General features: G+C 33.1%; 1 protein-coding gene across 1 annotated transcript; it reads left to right on the forward strand.

Annotated features, from left to right (window-relative positions):
- Nucleotides 1-9,716: 9,716 nt before the first annotated feature.
- LOC142622031 (putative caffeoyl-CoA O-methyltransferase At4g26220) lies at nt 9,717-17,636 on the forward strand. Its single transcript, XM_075795440.1, has 6 exons — nt 9,717-9,842; nt 12,155-12,223; nt 12,323-12,402; nt 16,736-16,880; nt 16,964-17,095; nt 17,208-17,636. Exons 2-6 carry the CDS (start codon nt 12,155-12,157, stop codon nt 17,496-17,498), a joined length of 717 nt encoding a protein of 238 aa, XP_075651555.1. The 5' UTR covers nt 9,717-9,842; the 3' UTR covers nt 17,499-17,636.
- Nucleotides 17,637-18,882: the final 1,246 nt, after the last annotated feature.

The following is an 18,882-nucleotide window of genomic DNA, read 5'->3' on the forward strand; positions in this document are numbered from 1 at the left end:
TTGTGGTTTTCCTCAACTCCTACCTCTCTATCTCTAGATCTTTGAGAGGTTCATAGCCCAAACACTTACCACACCCAATCTGAGTGTTAAGTGAGATTTTGATACTATTGGGAAGTATTGGAAGGAGCTATTTAGTGGCGGATCAATCAAACTGAATTGCAGGATCTGAAAAATTAGAGAAGACAAAACTCTGAGAAGTCCGTTAGTAGTAGGAGTTTGGAGGGCTCAAGTACATGGGGTAGACTAGGCTTGGAGGGTTTTTTGTTATTCGTGTACTTTAACTTTATTCTCTAGTGGATTGATTTCGACTTGGAGGGTCGTGGAGAGATTTTTCGCCAAATTCTTCGGTTTCTTCTTTGATAACACATCTTGGTGTTATCTTGTGTTTGCATCTCTTTTTTCTAATGCTTAAACTTTCATTTTATTCTTTATTGTTGATAGATATGGCTTAGAGTAGGGTTATCGGTTCATTGCGCTTATTTACTCTTGTTTCACACTTTATTAAAGTCAGAGTAAAAACAATCTAGTCGTAATTTTTTATTTGGAGCCTAGAAAAGCTTGTGTGTGTTGAGAGTAAAATTTTGATGTTCCCAAATAGAATATAGGGTAGCCAAGCCGAAACTCGACAATGGGCCCATAAAATAAAGCTCAAAGGCTTTTGGTGTTGTGTAAGTCCGCCCAAGCAAGAGATGGAGGCTGCACCCTAACAAGAAGACAACAATAAAGCACAATAAACATGTTGTTGTTAGTTTGTTATATTATTAGTCCTTTTTACAGAGTCATAGTTCAAATCAGTCATCTAGCGGTAAAGGTGAAATTACACTTAAAAGTCCAGAAGTTAATGATTAAATAAATTTATAAAGGTATTCAGTCCTAGGGGTCCTTGTGTGTCTCAGTTAGGGGAATTTATAGTACTTTTAGCCATCATGACATCAATGTTAGGAAAAAATTCAATTGTTACAAATACATTATATCATTTATCATTATAATAATAAACAAGGATTAAAGGCTCCATAGTTACAAATAAAAGAGGAAAAATAGGATGGAATGAAAGGAGAGAAAGATCCCTAGCTCAGTGCAGCAAGTATTAAATTAAGAATTTGGTGAGTGGATAATTATAAGGCATGAATGAGGTGAATGTGGGCTATTTTGAGTGAGTGAGATGGGGTTAACACCAAGATCAAGGCTTTTTGTGAGTGGTTTGTTTATGACTAGTTGAGAGACATTTATGGGTTGTGTTTGTGTGAAAAAGGGAAGAGAACATCTGAGATTAGATGAGTGTGGGCCAAGGATGATGAGTGGTGAGCTTGAGGGAGGCTAAACCATGAGCAAGATAGCAAATAAACTCAGAATTTCAGAGAGGGTAGCTGCTATCTTTGTGGGCTGAGTGCTTACGCTTTTATAATTGAGTTTAGAGAAGAATTAATTAACAAGAATCCAAAAAAAACGTAGGCCTGATTCAGGGGAGCAAGACAGCTGAAGTAATAACTTGGATTTGGCCTAAAAATGAGAGATTTGCTTTTGGGGATGTTTTGCTTCTTTGGGCAATGTCACACATGGGTAGTATTTGGGATAATCTTATATTAAATGCTAAGCTTGCTGAGATTGTGTTCAACCAATGGGATTAAGGCAAGTATTAGGGAAGAATCCTAGTGCTGCAATTGAGATTTAGACCCTAGGAAGTAGGATTCAACACCCCAAGCCAGGTGTCAAAGTTTAAGTCTACTTCAGAGGGTTCCACTGGAGATCCCTTTATGCCCTCCAAACCACATGTTCCCAATTTTTTCCCTTTAGGATTTATGGGCTTGGCATATGAATCACGTCTTGAACGTTTTTAACACTTGTAGCGTCAATTTGTTGAAGTTTGGATAATTTGGTTTCAGGTACCCTTCCGCTGGAGGTGCAGTCTTGAGGAAGATGATGGAGTCCCATCATCTTTTAGACTTCAGCTGATATGACAGCCCTTGGGCACTGTTCATGTCAGGTAGAGGGTGGCAAAAAACTGATGGGATAGCCCATACAAGAGAACCAAGCATTTGAGGATGAATTAGGGGCCTCTAGTTGTTTCTTTGGTTAGGGATGAACAAGGGCTGGTTGCCTTCTCTCAAGCCTCTTGCTGGGGGCTTTTTTGGGCTGGAACTTTGCTCCATTTCAGTACTTTTAGTTGGGCCACATGGCCCTTTCTTTGCTTGGGCTTGTTCTCTACTCCATGAGATTCTTGGTCCTACAAAATGGACATTAAAGACATGCTTTGCCATGGGTTTTTTACTTCTCATGGGCTTTAATTGTTAGTAGAAATAAAATGAATCCATGAGCTTTAATAAATATCTATGATAGATTTTGGGTATTAATTTCCATGGGTTTTAAATAACAACTTGTATAATTTCTCATAATTTTTGCTATGGATTACTTTGTAAATAATATTTTATTTGGGGCTTTTTAAATAATGACATCCAATATTTTTCTTGAGAACAATATTTATCATGAGTTTTAAATAAGTATGGTAACAACCACTATGATTGAATAATGTGATGTTCTCATGAGTTTCTCTATAGATAATCATAATGGACATATAGGATGAATAATTACCATGAGTTTTGATAATAAATATTATGAATGTTGTGATGTAAGATAGCTAGTGAACATGAGTTTATAACATGAAATAAATAAATGTCATGGGTCATAACTTTCCATGGGCTTTTATAAGATAATAGCCATGGTTTTTGAGAATAGATAATTTATAAATTCCATGAGCTTGTAATATTATAGTAATAGGTTTAAGAATCTAAAGTATTGTTAATTATTGGACTTTTAAGTGGAATAAATATGATATAGTATTTTGCCAAGTATTAATAACCTAGGGCTTTTGATAGAATAGTGCCAAGTAGTTAGCTTGGGCTTTTAATAGTGCCAATGAGAATTGGGCTTTGATGTTGCCAATGAGAATTGAGTTTTAAATATTACCAGTGAGAACTGGGCTTTGATATTGCCAATGAGAACTGGGTTTTGATGTTGCCAATGAGAATTGGGCTTTGGATTGCCATGAGTTTAAATCATGGGCTTTGATCATGGATTTGAATTCCATTGATAAAATTGTTTTGCCATGGACTTGAATCATGAGTTTTTCGAATATTGCCAAGCATAAGTATTCTTGGGCTTTAAATAGAATATGATGTGTGTATTGGGTTCATAGGGCCGGTTTTGGGCTTAGCTAAATAATGATAATAAAATTGGATAAAATGAGTTTTTGGGCTTTTGTGATAGTTTATATCATGACCCAATTTAGATAATGAGATATGAAATATTTGTAATTAATGGAATAATATAGCAAAAATATTTGGGAAAACCCAATAACTTGTTAGTGGTATAAATAGGTGGTACTCAAATAGAATTAGGTGTAAAAAAAAAAGTACCCTAACAATGTGTTTTCACACAAATCCGAGCTTTCATGTTTTTTTTTCCACACATGCGTTGGGAAAAGGAGAAGAATAAAGCAACAAAAAGATGGCAAAGGATTGAGCACAAAATATCTTGCCATAAAAAAAATCAAGCTTAAACCAAGCTTATTTTTTTTAAGCTTGGTTTTTGTTGCACATTAATTGCTACTTTTTGTTTTTCCTATAGAGATTTTCTTTAAATGAATTATTAATTATTACCCTAAGGGTATGTGTTAGCATTTCCCATTAAAAAAAAAAAAAAATACTGGCATTGAGCTGGCAAAGCTTACATCTTCTAGTAGCTCATCAAGAACTGGTATAGCTTATGACTCGATAAAGTTAATTTTGTGCTCAATGCCAGATTTTTTTTATAATGGGAAATGCTAATGGATGCCCTTAGGGTAATAGTTAATACTTAATAATCAATTTAAAGAAAGTTTTAATTGGAAAAGAAAAAAAAAATTTTGATAGCTTTTTCCATTTCTCATAAAAATAGTGTCAAAATTTTCTTTAAATGGATTGTTAGCCATTACCCTAAGGGCACCATTTCGCATGACCCTTTTATAATTAGCAAGCCTATTTCATATGTTTTTTGATTGACATCTATGGCTGTAATCTGCAATTAGGCAGTTAAAAAAAATAAAGATTTTGGCATAAATATGTATTAGAAGTAATGATAATGAATAGCTTCCCAAACTTTGCCATCATCAAGTATTGTAAGAGCTGTGAGGAGAAGAGAACATCCTGTAAAGATCCCTATTTCAATAGTTTTCTTTGCATTCACTAACTTCAAAAGCATGGCCATTAGTTGACCTGCGTCTGATGACGTACCAAAGTGTCCCTGAACAAGATATTTGTTGAAATTGTTATCGTGGTTGAGAGTGAGGGAGGAATGACAGTCTTGACAGAGAAAGATAAAGAGAAAAAAAAAAAAAAATTAGGGAAATAACCTGGTAAAAAATGTCATTGCCATCATGAAATCATGGTTTATTGCTATTAAAAAAGTTTAACATCGGTGGTGCACCCTTGGCATGATTGGAGAGGGGGAGGGTGGGGAACTTTACACACATACACTTAGATGAGGTTAGAGTATAATTTCTATCTTAGATATAAAGAAAAAAAAAATTTAACCTACTTTCTTTGTGTTTTAACTAGTCAATCAACTCTACATACTATTTCCACGACCTCAAAATCTTCTCTCTGAGAGAGAGAGGAAGAGACAGAGAGAGAGAGACAGAGAGCTTCATTCACCCCCTTATGGCAATCAGCCAACCAACATAAATGGTTGCATTTACCTTAGTAATAGCCATGTATATATGTTTAATGGAATCAAACATGCCTTAATGAGGCCAATTTGGCTAGTGGGTTGTGCCAATATTGGGTGAAACATTTTGCTAGGAATGCAAAACGTCTAATATTAACATAAAATGGATATTTTATTAAGTGCTTGGGTCTTTGTTCTCATTTGTGAAGCCATGAAATTCGATGGTCTAGGGTTGTTTGAACCAAGCAACGTTAGATACAATTTTTCTTCACAAATTGTTAATTGATAAGTTGTAATTGTTGCAACATTATTTTGTGTGTGTGTGTTTATACACACACATACCATTCACAACATGACATCTTGATCACCATTACGAAAAAAATTGTATCTCTAACCTTAATAATTCTAACATAAGCTATTTGGAGCACATATTTCTTTTCCTCACATTTTAACATCTTGGTAATCAAATGCAACAAAAACTTGAATTATTAAGGTTAGAGATACAATTTTTTTCGTAATGGTGATCTGCTTTTGTCGATGCGGACAAGGATAATTATTGGAATTACCATGAGAGATTGATGAAACTGGTTAAGATTGGAGGGATAGTTGTTTGTGATAACACACTAGGGAAGATATGTTATTCTGCCTGAAGAGGCTATTCCAGAAAAGAAAAGAGCTCGAAGGCAGTCTATCATTGAGTTTAATAACTCCATCTCTACTGATCCTCGTGTTGAAATATCTCATGCTACAGTGGGTGATGGCATCCTAATTTGCAGGCGAATTTGCTAAGTATTCAATTATGACTAAAATGTGTGCAAACAAGGATTAATTTCTATGAACTAGTTGAAATCACTAATAAAAACTGGATCATGGTTTGTAATCAGTCTTTGTTCAATAACAACTGCTAAAGAATTGGACTATTTTGTCGGGGACTTTTAATTTACTTTGGTTAATTTTGTTGTAAGAATCTCATATCATATACTATATAATAAAATTTAGGTATGGAAGTCATGGTTGTGCCAAATTGCTACACCAAATTACAACAATTTTCTTAGATAAAAACAATAGTGTATTTGTTCTTATCAACTTCTTTGGATAAGGTAATTATAAGTGTTTAAAAAAAATATACAACCTAGGTTTTGTTTATATCAACTACTTCTTATGATTTATTAAAATAATTAACAAAAGAGCTCTTATTTTCATGTGTTTTTTAGGAAACTTAAAATTTGAAGAGATTTACCAATATCCTTAATTGGTCAAAATGGTAGAAAATCTCCTATTTGAAATATAACGCTTCCAAGTCAGGTAGGGTCACAAAATTGAACACAAACTAGACTCTATATAGCATAACAATGGTTATCTATGATAACACACTCTGGGGAGGATATGTTGATTTGCCTGAAGAGGCTGTTCCAGTGAAAATCAAAAAGAGTCAACAGGATACATTGAAGTATCTCATGCTCCATTGGTTAATGGCATTATGATCTGCTGGCGCATCATCGGATTAATCACTCGAAAATAAATAACTAAACTCTTGCCTGTCATCGTGATTTCTTTACTTCCTGCCCTTCATCAGGCTTTCTTTAAACTAATTAATTATAAGATATATCGTGCAGTAGTGCATATATAATCGAGATTCCTTTACTTCGTCTCTTTTATTTATAAGATCTCGTGCAGCGCGCATATAAATAAATAAACTCCTACCTTTAATTGCGGGTCTTTACTTTACTTTGTCTAGTTTGATTTAAAAAAATACTTTTGAAGTACCAGATCTAGATTTTTAATAATTAAGATCGATTGTGATGCAATTCTGGCGTGAAACCACCCTCCTCCACCCCCCCCCCCCCCCCCCTTTTTATCACCATTCTGGCTTCTAGTGTGCACAATTGTACTTGATATTTAACTTTAGACTCTATTATTTTTGAAGTAAAATATATTTTGTAAAATATTTTCCTATTTTTAAGTATTCATTATGTAAAATGCGGTCAAATATATTTTCAGTTCACCATTCTTTGGTAAAAAATTGCAAAAAGTTTTAGCTTTAAAAACTTAATTGGTAAAACAGTTGACAAAAACATACAGTGGCCTTTCCCCTACATCTGTTCCCTAGGTCGCCGGTCTAGTGCAACTGAAAAAATTGTGCAATATTCGATCTGCACCCAAAAAAAAAAAAAAAAAAAAAAAAGACAATGGGGGCTCTAGGCTATACTTTCATGTGATTGCATCTAACAAGTTGAGTGACAAATATCTTGTCCAAGACATACTTTGGTACATCACCGAATGCAGGTCGGCTGATTGCATGCTCTTGAAGACAGTGAATGCAAAGAAGAAAATTGAAATTGGAGTGTGTGTATATAAAAGTAGAGACCTCATGTAAGAGAGCGTGAGGTTCTGTCATGTGGCGCACATTAGAAATAAGAATAAATTTAAAAGTAGAGACTCTTTATTTCATTCTTCTTTTTTTGAGAAATAGATTTTTTTTTTCTTTGGTTCTATATTTTAAGACTACTTTTTGTTACATTTTTTTATTCAGTATTTTAAGACTACCATTTGTTTCATTTGATTCAATATTCCAAGACTTTTCATCTTACATGCACACACAAAAAACTCTTTGCAATTCCATTCACTCTTTTTACTTCTACTCCTTTATATACACATGCTCATAGTCTTTCATATCATCCCATCTCAAATACACTCAAACAAAAAAAAATATTATTTGCCTTCAACGATACCTACATAACTTCAATGTTGCAGTACCATTTGATCCTAACTCGTATGAGTAGGCTATGACCAAGGAAGGGGCTTGCATTTTTTATTCAGTGACGGTAGCTTACGGTTTTGATGTTGAAGTCGGACATTGTGGATTTTTCAAAGGTTATGATTCGCTTGGAGTCTTTGGGTGTTTGAGATTTCAATTTGGGAAAATTATAAATGCATTTTGTTTTAAAACCAAAGAAAAAGAAAAAGAAACATTATAATTGATTATTTATGAAGTTAGCTATTTATTTATTTACTTTTAAATTTTGTATTAGAATTCATAATTTGTAGGTTTCTTTATAGGTTTTTTACTATTATATTGTGCAATATGAGCCATAGTGATAAAAATAAAAATGGATTATGATTTAAAAGTATTTTCCATTTTTTTTAAAGGATACAGAAGCCCAACTAAAGACAATTAAATTTTAATAAATGGATGTGTTTGTAGCCAATTCTCTTTGTTTAATCACGTTCCTTTTATGTTGATACTTACAAATTATTTCCTTAATTTCATTGAGATAATGAATTGGGTGCTTGCGATTGAAGTCTCCATATTTGGTTTTGAGAATAGAGAGGTTGGAGAAGTGGTTGAGAGGTTGTTCAATTTAACAATATGTTATAGTCTTACAATGTTATACTGTTATTTTTTTAAATAAAATAAAATATGAATTAACAAAATCAAGTTTCAAAGTATTTAACAATATTGTATGCAAATAAATATTATACAACAAAATAAGTATTATTTGTAAATCTTAATATACATAAAAATGATTTCAAATGAAATTGTGAAGTAGTCTATGTACAATATCCTCTAGTTAATTCATGAGGGTAGATTTAAGGACTCAATTTGTTTAAGGGTTCGTTTGGTTGGAGGGGTGGAAAAATGGGAGGATAAAAAATGGTGGGAGAGTGGAAAAGTGAGAGAATAGAAAAAAAAATTTATTTTCTTTTTCTTTTTTTTGAGTTAGGGGTGGAAAAGTGGAGGTATGAAAAAAAATGAGTTTTAATAAATTTATTTATATACCTTTGTTAAAGAATGATGTCCAATTAAAACAAAAAAGTGACAAATAACTACACAAGAAAGAACAATCACCCAAATTTATTATAAAAATAAAAATCATGCCTCAAAAAAATCACATCCAGTAAAAAATAAAAATAAAAAACTATCACATCCAAGCCCTAGAAAATCAAAAGAAAAAAAAAGTGGCAACTGGCAACATGATTGCCCAGAAAAAGGGGAAAAAAAGAAAAAAAAAAAAAGAAAAGAAAAGAAAGAAGCAAAAAAAGGGGGCAACGTTGTTGCCAAGGAAATTAAAAAAAAAGAGCAAAAAGAGGGGCAACGTTACTGCCCAGGGGAGAAAAAAAAAAAATCAACTTGAAGAAGCTCATGTGCACAGTGCACGTGAGCATTTTCGTAAATCAAGAAAAAATTCATCCCCACTTAGTTTTCTATTTATGTTGGGGAGAAAACACTTTGGTAGGCTCGGGGAGAAAACACTTGAGCCTCATTATTTATTTTCCTTCCTCCCGACCCAATCAAACACACTCCAAAAAAGTTTTCTTTCCTATTTTTTCTCCAAAGTTTTCCATCCACTCTATTTCACTTTCAAACAAACACACTCTAAGGGTTTAGCTTAACTCCAGTACTTTTTTAACTGAAAATTTTCTTTTATTTTAAATACACAATGACAAATGATAATGAATTTTAATATTTACATTTTATTTAGTTATCGAGTGATATGATAATTTCTCATTAAAATAAAAAAAGATTTCAATTAAAAAGTAGTGGAAGTAAGCCAATCTCTTTGTTTAATTGGTGGAGTGAAGGACACCCTCACTGCCTATTGTTGTTCTGTCCGTGTGTCTATGTGTATCTGTCCTCTTATTTTTTTGGTTTCCCAATTTATAGAGAAGTGGAAGAAACGATTTCCATCTTTCTTTTTCCTTAACTGATCAATTAATGGGATAGTCTTTCATGGGCAGTTTGCCTCTTTCATGTTGTCTGGTTTATTTTTTAATTATATATATGTGCGTGTTGGAATCAAATTTTTTTTAAAACAAACGTATGTCACATTGTCACCTAAAAAAATAGGGATTGACAAATATTAAAATCACATGAGTAATAAAAAAAAAAAAAATTAAATAAACCCTACACCTCAAAAGAGGTGGAGTTGTCTCTCACTAACTATAATAATAATAATATATATATATATATATATATATAAATTTGTAGCTGTAGGTACTTGAATCATTTTCATTTTTCAGCGTTAGCTGAACTGTTATAGGCTTATAGCACAGTAGTCGGTAAAACCAGCCTGGTCCGGGCGCTTGCTGGTGCTAAAACTCAAGACTCGGGGTCTGTAGTCCTCAACCATTTCCTCCGGGTAATCTCTATATCCATCTCTATAAATGCCAAATTTTAAGTTTTAATAAACTCTATATTCATGTCAACCACTCAAATCATTTGGATCGTGATCGAGCATTTATTTATTTATTTAATTTCTCAGCTTGTTATGGTAAATTGGTACCCTGTGATTCTTTTCCGTTTTGGGTGTTTGATAAGAAGTGGGATTGTTTTAATTATGAATGAGAAACCTGAATATTATGATGAGATTGTTTTTGAATAATAATGACTATTCCCATGCTATGAGATGGTTTCAAAAAGCCAAGTTACGTATCAAGGTCTATGAGTATGAAAGATCCCATTCCCATCCATCTCGCGGGAATTGGTAAAAGAAATCTCCTTCTACATCTACATGGTTAAGTTTCTTAAACTTTTCAAGGCCACTTCTTTTTTTTTTCTTAAAAAATATTAGAGTTAGGAATCTTTTATACTACTGTCTACTGGGTCTGTTTAGTTCACCATTTTTAGAATATATACGTTTCCAAAATGGGTAAAGAGTGGCTTTGAATATTTTTCTTTTCAAAGCATGTTTTGATATAGGTTTTAATGTGAAAAAAAAAAAACCAGTTTGGTAATTTATTTTTTCAGTTCTCTTTTTTACCTCAATCCCTACCATCACTATTTTTTTTTTTTATGAGGGTATTCATATTTTTTGAGTACCCAACTATTCTCTAAAATGTGTATAGCACTCCTGTCTTAGTGCACATGAAATGATTAGAGAAAAGAATCTCTTAGGGGTGGTCCAAATATAGTAGCTAGAGGTTTTAAACACATAGCCTTGTGAATCTCATGAGACATTAAGAACTATAGTCACTAGACCAACCACATATGGTTACACTTAATTAATTGGTAAAGTACATCTCCCTCTACTGCTGTTTTCTTAGCCTTTCCAAGACCATTCTAACTTAAAAAAGAAGAAGATATATATTGGAGTTAGGAAATTTTCATATCATTGGACTATTTGGTTCACCATTAAAAAAAAAAAGAGGTAAAAACTGGTTTTGAAAATATTTTTTTTTAAACTTCATTTTGCATAAGTTTCAATTGTGAAAGAAGAAAAAAATTTGTTTGTCAATGTATCATTAATAGCGAAAAGTGCAGTGAGACCTATAAATAGTAGAAAAAATAAACTAAAAGTGGAAATAAGCTGAAAAATTCAGCTCATTCCAAACGCACACTAAATATAACAACAAAGCTGTACACAAATTCATACACCCATCACAACAAACCAACGACATTTTAAAAATAATATGTGCATAGCAAATGACAATATTCTGTCAATCATAGTTAATAAAATTAAGATGAAGAGGTCATTTTGGATAATTCTTAAACCTTAGAGGTTATAATACAAAATTGATAATATAGGGGAGACTTTTGCATTTTACCATTTAAAAAATATATGAATTTTTCATTTATTTATTTTGATTATTGAGATTTAGTTTTGATGAAATTTGAATTATGTAAATCATAATAATTAATTACTTATAAATAAAAGGAAATTAAAATAACTATTCAATAATTAACTTAAATATTTGAATGATATCCTTTTTGTTTTAGGTCTACAAAATGGGTCTTGATGTGACAACCTAACCCAACCTAACTCAATTTAATTCGATCACTACGAGTTAGGTTTGGTTTTTAAAGTTGTTATGGGTTGAAGATTTCTCAAACAAGAGAAGTTGAGTTGGGTTGAAAAATACCACAACCATAATCTAACCCGAATTATACACAACCTAACCAAACATGCCATTAGACTATGAGGTGCTCGGTAATTTTTTTTGGCTAAATTACAAATTGTACCTTCTAAATTTGCTTAGAATTCAATCAAGTCCTATAACTTTGTGAGTTGGGCTCAAACCATCAACTATAGGCAAAACACAAACCCAATGAACTTCCTTTATTGTGACTTTTGTTGACCCTGTTAACCTTGCTAGTACGTCAAGATGGCTAGAGCTCTCACAAAGAGTCATAGGAAAAATAAATAAATTTGATTATGTCAGTCCTCCAACCTCCAAAATGACACTTTAAAAAAAAAACTAAAAAAAAAACTTTTTGAAAATTCATATAAAGAAGAAATTTTTGAAATTTTGGAAAAACCCAAACCAAAATCTTTCTCATAATTGAGAGACTATGATTTGTCATATGTGTGTGTCTTCTCTTAGCATGAATGTGGAGTACTATAGTAGACAAGTTTTAGCAAAAAAAATTGTAAATACCATTGAGAAAAGTTATTATACTAGCAACTTTTTTTCCTTAGAGGAATGTCATAATTTCTTGTGCACGTGGATATAGATGGAGAACAAAAAAAAGCAAGGAAATCTGGCAAAGCATTTAATTTTGCAGACTGAGGAGTTATATGAGGTATTGTCTATTATTTTCTTGACATTTTTTCTTGAGTTTAGCTGTTTTGTTTCTTTTTAAGTCAATGACGTTTAATCTGATTTTTTATTAATTTGGCAGTACATTCTGGCCACTAGTGTGTACCCACGAGAACCAGAGCCTCTTAAGGAGTTGAGGAAAGCTACTGCAACCCAACCATTGTAATAGTTCTTTCTATCTTAAACTACGCTAAACCACCAAATAGCTCTCTCTCTCTCTCTCTCTCTCTCTCTCTCTCTCTTTGAGACAAAGGAGAGTAGAGGGAAAGAGAGTAGTGGAGAAGAAACTAGAGGAGAATGACTATCTTCCACTAAGGCTGTACACGGTGCCGTGCGGCCGGTTTTTGTGGCCGTTTCTACACTGCACTGGAATCTTCGGTTTCCTTAAAACCCAAGCCACCGCCGCGGAGCTTGAGGAACGGTTCTTGGGCAATCTCGGTGGCGGTTCCAATCGGTGCGGTGGTCGGTGTCCACCCGTCTATCACACACACAGAGAGGAAGAGATATCTAAATTCTAAAACCAAATTTAAACCCAGAAAACTCAAGAATTCGAACCACAAACAAAACTTAGATCAAATATAAATATCAAAAGATTCAAAACCCATCACAAACCCAAATATTAAAACCCATTACAAACCACCTGTTTGAGTCTGACTGAGCTAAGTGATGGAGTGAGTGGAGTCTTAGAGACTGAGAGCAAAAGTCTAAAAAAGAGAGAAAGAGACAAGTTAGAGTGTTAGACAACTGGGTACGGTGTGCGGCTGAGAGAAAGCAAGAAAAAAAAAATCTTATACAATGACTTAAAAGTGCAGAAGTCTAAAGAGTGAAAAGGAGGAATGAGAGTAAAGAGGAGAAATGACTAATGAGAGTAGCTGAGTAGAAACAACTCAAGAGAAAACACTTGTGTGGCTGAGATCAAAAGGGGAAAAAAAAAATTTGCACAGTGACTGACTCAAACAGAGACAAGCATCGGTTTTTATTTTTTATTTCTATTTTTTAATTTTTTTTTTCAAAAAATGCAAGTGGCAAGAGAATGACTAACCCATGAGGCATTTTTTTTAATATTATTTTTTTCAAAAAACTCAAGTGGCATGACTGCAACCCACTAACCCATACGGCCATACAACATTTTTTTTTTTAAATGCAACTGGGAGACACAGACTTAGACAAGACCACTCAAACTATTCCTTTAACACACGTTTTGGACTGAGAAAAGTAGCTCACAGCCTCACACACATTAACTTTATTTTTTTAATTTAAAATTTCTTTTTGATAAGGCCCTATTCATGGATGAACGTTAGGCCTCTTCTAGTTCTTAGAACGTTAGGCCTCTTCTTCTTCAGTTCTTCTTATACATATTTACATATATATAAAACATGCTCGGGTCGGTTTGGTCTTCGTTGGTGTGCACATCTCGGCACCGAGGGCCGCACTGGTCCTACGTTGGCACTGAAAATCTACCGCCGACCACTGTGCCGGAAACCTTCGGCGGAGCTCTGAGCGGGGCGGGGCGATGCGGTCAGACCGGTTTTGTCGGTGCTAGTATATCCTTGAAGATGCCTATCATTTACCTTGTTTGGATGTTTTTAAAATCAAGTAAGGGAGAAGGGAATAAGTAGTCTTTTCATTTGTAATTTTGTTAATATAGTAAGGGCAAATTTGGTAATTCATTTGGTCTAGCATTTTTATGCTCCACTCTCCCTCCAAATCTCTCCAATTTGAGGGAATTAAAAATGAGAGGTTAGAAGTAGTTCAAACCCCTCCAAAGCCCTCCAAATCTCTCTCTCTCCTTCCCTAAAAAACATCCAAACAAGGTAATTTAATTACTCTCTCTCCCTCTACTCTACTCCCCCTTCTTCTCCCAACATCCAAACATAGCATTAGAGATTGTTTGAAAGCATTATTGATATGAAGTAATGGACTTTCAACTTTTCATTGCATTCGTACCAACAATGTCACAAGGGATACAATTTTTTGTTGGTTGCTCCGAGGGAACTAAGACCTTCAAATTCGATATAATTAACTATTTTGGGAGTCTAATCCTCTAAGTTAGACTAACTAACAATTTATAACTTAAAAAATATTGACTATACTTATTGTCAAAATCTAAATTTATAGGAAACATACTTCCATTTGGATAAAAGATAAATACTAACTTCCATTTGGATCAGGATGAATTATTATTAGTCTTACAGAGGGAATCAATAAAACATATCTATCATTATTTACCCAATACTAAAATAAATTAGACTCATAATTCGTCCCCTCTAGAAGACACTCTTTTCCTCTTGGTTCTTGTCTTCTTTCGCCTCGAAGTACCTTTCTTTGGTTTCTTACATGTTGTCTTTTTTGGATTCGATCAACCTCCCTTTCTTGAATTTTTCATGCCTTTTATTTTAAGATGACATGCATTTAATATTCCTTGGTGAATGACATAAAGGTAAATTTGTTGGATTTTTTTTTTTGGTGATGATACTTCATATTTGTCCATCATTTTAAGACATGTTTTTTACTTTTTAAACGCAATGACTTGGCAATCCTTTTAGAACTATAGTTTTTCCTCCTTCAGTATTACCAGTCTTTTGTGATCCTCAATTGCCACAATGCCTTTTATGGTTGGCCTTTGCATGAGCTTGTAATTCTCTCTTTCTATGTGCAATGGAGACATGGTGAACTTGTTGAATACTTCAGATCTCTCCAGAATCTGTGGCAACTGCAACTAAGTGTGCGTTTTGTTGCAAATTAAAAAGCCAGCTTATTTTACTATTCAACTTATTTTTGCTACTATTAATGGGTTTCACGCATTTTTTGGTACTATTCATGAGTCTCACTATATTATTTCAGCTAACTTTTACTTTTATCTACAGCATTTTCAGCAAAAAAATTGTAGTTTCAGCAAAATAAGCAGACCCCAAACAGACCCCAAATAGAGATGATTGAACAAACTTTTTGCTACAACTACTTCATTCCCTTATCCATAAATGGCTCTAATCAAGATTTTGAATTCTGTTCCAGAGGCTGTTTCAAATTGACTACAAGAACTGAAAATTTCAATGCGAGTGTGTTTCGATGCACCGTTTTGGGGTTATGCACCACATACACACACATATATATACATATAAATCTAAATTATTTAAATTAATTATTTTTAGAGTATAAAAATAAATTTCTAATAAAGTGAATAAGTGATGTACTATGAGATTGGTTACTAAAAACTAAGTTCAAATATATATGGTTAATGGTTGTTAAAAAAATGAATCACACCCGGTATATATGTAAATAAAGAAGTATGTAGGGGTATTGGAAAACTATGAATCGTCCTAGAAGGTTCTTTTCTTTAAACTTACTTGAACTTCCATGCTTTCATGTGACCTTCACTCTTTTTTGTGTCTTAATTTTTAGCTTTTAATGGATTGACAGTAGGTGGTATTGCGTTTGATGCAATTGCAATAAATAGTTGAGATTGAGAGTTGAAAAAAGTAACTTTCAATCTCTACCCTTAAATAAAAAATGTATTAAAAAGAAGTAAAAAGTTAACGTTCAAAAGATAAAATGTAAAAAGTTTTGTGAAAGAAACAGACTAATTGCATGGTGCAATTGCGCCGAATCTCAATTCCTTTTTTTTTTTTTTTCTTTTTTTTCTTTTCCTTCTTTTCTCTTTATCTCCTCCATTGACTGGACCTTCTTCTTCACCTTGTCTCATTTACTTTCTTCAATTCTCACAATACACTCTCAAGATATATCTTCTCCTTTAGTTCTTTGTTTTGTTTCCTTTTTTTCTTCTTCTCACCTCCTTTGTGGCTCTACCGATCAGATTCACCGATTTTGCAAGTTGAATCTCTCTTTCTCTTCCCTCTTTCTTTCTGAAAAAACACATAAGGATGAGGAAAAATTACAAGAAATCTAGCAATGTCTAATTCCAGTCTAAAATACTATATTCACTAGGAATGATAAAATTACTTCCAAAATGCCGGTTTAAGTTGGAACAAAATGGAATTTGGAACGACACGGAACAAGGGTGTCACTTGCACCAGGTTGTCCATCGGAATGAAAAAATCTCTAAATTAGATTAGCGGACCATTTGTCACTTAGGAAATCATGACAATACTTTATTTTTTGTCAGCATGTGAATTTATACATAACAAAATTTCAATTGGATAAAAAATGAATACTAACTTCAATTAGAATTAATCCTAATTCAAACAAATCTAAGTAATTGAAATCCAAACTATTTTATTTGAACCAATAAAACATATCTTCATTATTGGGGACTCTTGGGTGCTAGATAGCCCATAAACTTTGCTATTTTTGATTCCCCACGGCTAGTGGTGGTTACTTTGCTAGCTTTTGATAAAGTTGAATTTTTCTATACTTGACTAATTTGTAGCTAATCTATAATGCTTCCATTTGTACCCAGAAAATAGATAGTGGGAACTCTGGGCTATACTTTCACGTGATTGCTTCTAACAGGTTGAGTGACAAATATCTTGTCCAGGGCATACTTTGGTACATCACCAGATGCAGGTCAGCTAATTGCCATGTTCTTGAAGATAGTGAATGCAAAGAAGACAATTGAAATTGGGGTTTTTACAGGATACTCTCTTCTCCTCACGGCCCTTACAATTCCTGATGATGGCAAGGTATGCAAAGCATTCATGATCAGTTTGTATGTTAAATACATTGTCTTGGCAAAATCCTTATGCCTTGTAATGCCTAATTGCAGATTACAGCCATAGATGTTGATCGAACAAAATATGAGATAGGATTGCCAATTATACAAAAAGCGGGGGTTGAGCACAAAATTAACTTTATCGAGTCAAGAGCTTTACCATTTCTTGATGAACTGCTACAAGATGTAAGCTTTAGTAGTGCTTGCTCCTTTTTAAGTTTCACCAGAAAAATGTACTAGTTTTTATGATCACTTTTCAAGAATTGGAATGTTTAACTCTATATATGTTACATTGCAGCCAAAGAATGAAGGGAGTTTTGACTTTGCTTTTGTTGATGCTGACAAAGTTAATTATTGGAATTACCATGAGAGGATGATGAAATTGGTTAAGGTTGGAGGGATAATTATCTATGATAACACACTGTGGGGAGGATATGTTGCTTTACCTGAAGAGGATGTTCCAGAAAAGAAAAGAGCTTCGAGGCAGTCTACCATTGAGTTTAATAACTCCATTTCTTCTGACTCACGTGTTGAAATATCTCATGCTTCAGTGGGTGATGGCGTTCTGATCTGCAGGCGAATTTGCTAAGTATTTCTAGACAACTAGTTGAACTTATTAAATAAATCTTTTCATCCCTACAAGCACGAGTGCTTGTTATGAATATCTTAAGGACCAGACTATTTCATTGGAATGTTTAGGGAAACTGTGCTCTGCTTTTGTAGGAAGGACAAATTTTTATTGTTTTTGTCCCTTTAAGTTTGCATGAATTTTGATTCTTCTATTCAATCGAAGACCAAATAATTAAAATTCTGCAAATCCAATTTCCTTTTTAGTTAATTTAATATACAGTCTATATACTTTAAACCCAAATGAATAATGATAAAGAATAAATTAAAAGAAAAAACATAAACAAAATTACAATCTGGAGAGAGAGAGAGAGAGAGAGAGAGAGAGAGAGAGAGAGAGAGAGAGAGAGAGAGAGAGAGGATTAAGATTATCTATCTTTTGGTTGGAAAGAAAATAGTGATCGGTGATTCTTCACCCGCCCACCAATTTGTTTCCTTTCAACTTGAGGAGTAACCACGAATAATGAAATTAAAAAATTACCCTCATTACCTTATTGTTTCAAATTGCAATAAGGTCAAAACAATAATTTAATATCTATCATTTCACGTTTCTATTCCTTTTGCTAAATGTACATGATGAAAAACAAAAATATTTTCTATGAATCTAAGGATACACGTAATTTTACGCTCATAACTCAATTAATATGTCAAGGTATGATTGATACACAATAAAATAGTCTCAATACTGGACTCATATAAAAGCAGTTATTCTATACCACACATTTTGTCATAACTTTTCACATTTGATAACATATGCGATTGTGATTGATGAACCACTAATCGTACTTTTTTTCCACCATTCACAATTATATATGTTACTAAGTTATGACAAGCATGTGATGAAGTGTGTCCACATATTTTTTCATATAAAAGTGATATGAGTAATTATCTATTTGGTTCCTAACTTTTACATTTTATGTTAATTTGGTCTCTAATATTTCAAATATGTCAATTTGGTCTCTAAACTTTTGGTATTGGTTCAAAATGGTCTTTATTATTAAGTGATGGATAAAAAATATTAACGAGCTAATACCAAAAATGGTTTAGGGGGGTAAAGTGTAAATTTATGGAACAAAAGCTAAAATTAATACCTCTCTCTCTCTCTCTATATGTATGAATGTATGACACACACTAATAATTTTATAAAAAGAACCACCACATACTTTTGGTGCAATGTTCACTCTACAAGTATAAGTGCTTGTGGGGTGTGAAGGGTAAAGGCCGGGGTTCAAGTCTCCAGAAGGGAGTTTCACACACATATACATTTAGATTAAACTAAAATAAAAATTCTATCTAGTATAAAAAAAAATATATATATATATATATATATAAAAAGAAAAAGAAAA

Source organism: Castanea sativa, chromosome 1, assembly GCF_040712315.1.
Source record: "Castanea sativa cultivar Marrone di Chiusa Pesio chromosome 1, ASM4071231v1".
NCBI classification, from domain to species: Eukaryota; Viridiplantae; Streptophyta; class Magnoliopsida; order Fagales; family Fagaceae; genus Castanea; species Castanea sativa.

Coding starts and splice junctions, on each gene's coding strand:
- LOC142622031 (XM_075795440.1), top strand. CDS start 12,155: ATGGAGAACAAAAAAAAGCAAGGAAATCTGGCAAAGCATTTAATTTTG. Junction 12,403..16,735: donor GCTACTGCAACCCAACCATT/GTAATAGTTCTT, acceptor TATCTTGTCCAG/GGCATACTTTGGTACATCAC. Junction 17,096..17,207: donor TTGATGAACTGCTACAAGAT/GTAAGCTTTAGT, acceptor GTTACATTGCAG/CCAAAGAATGAAGGGAGTTT.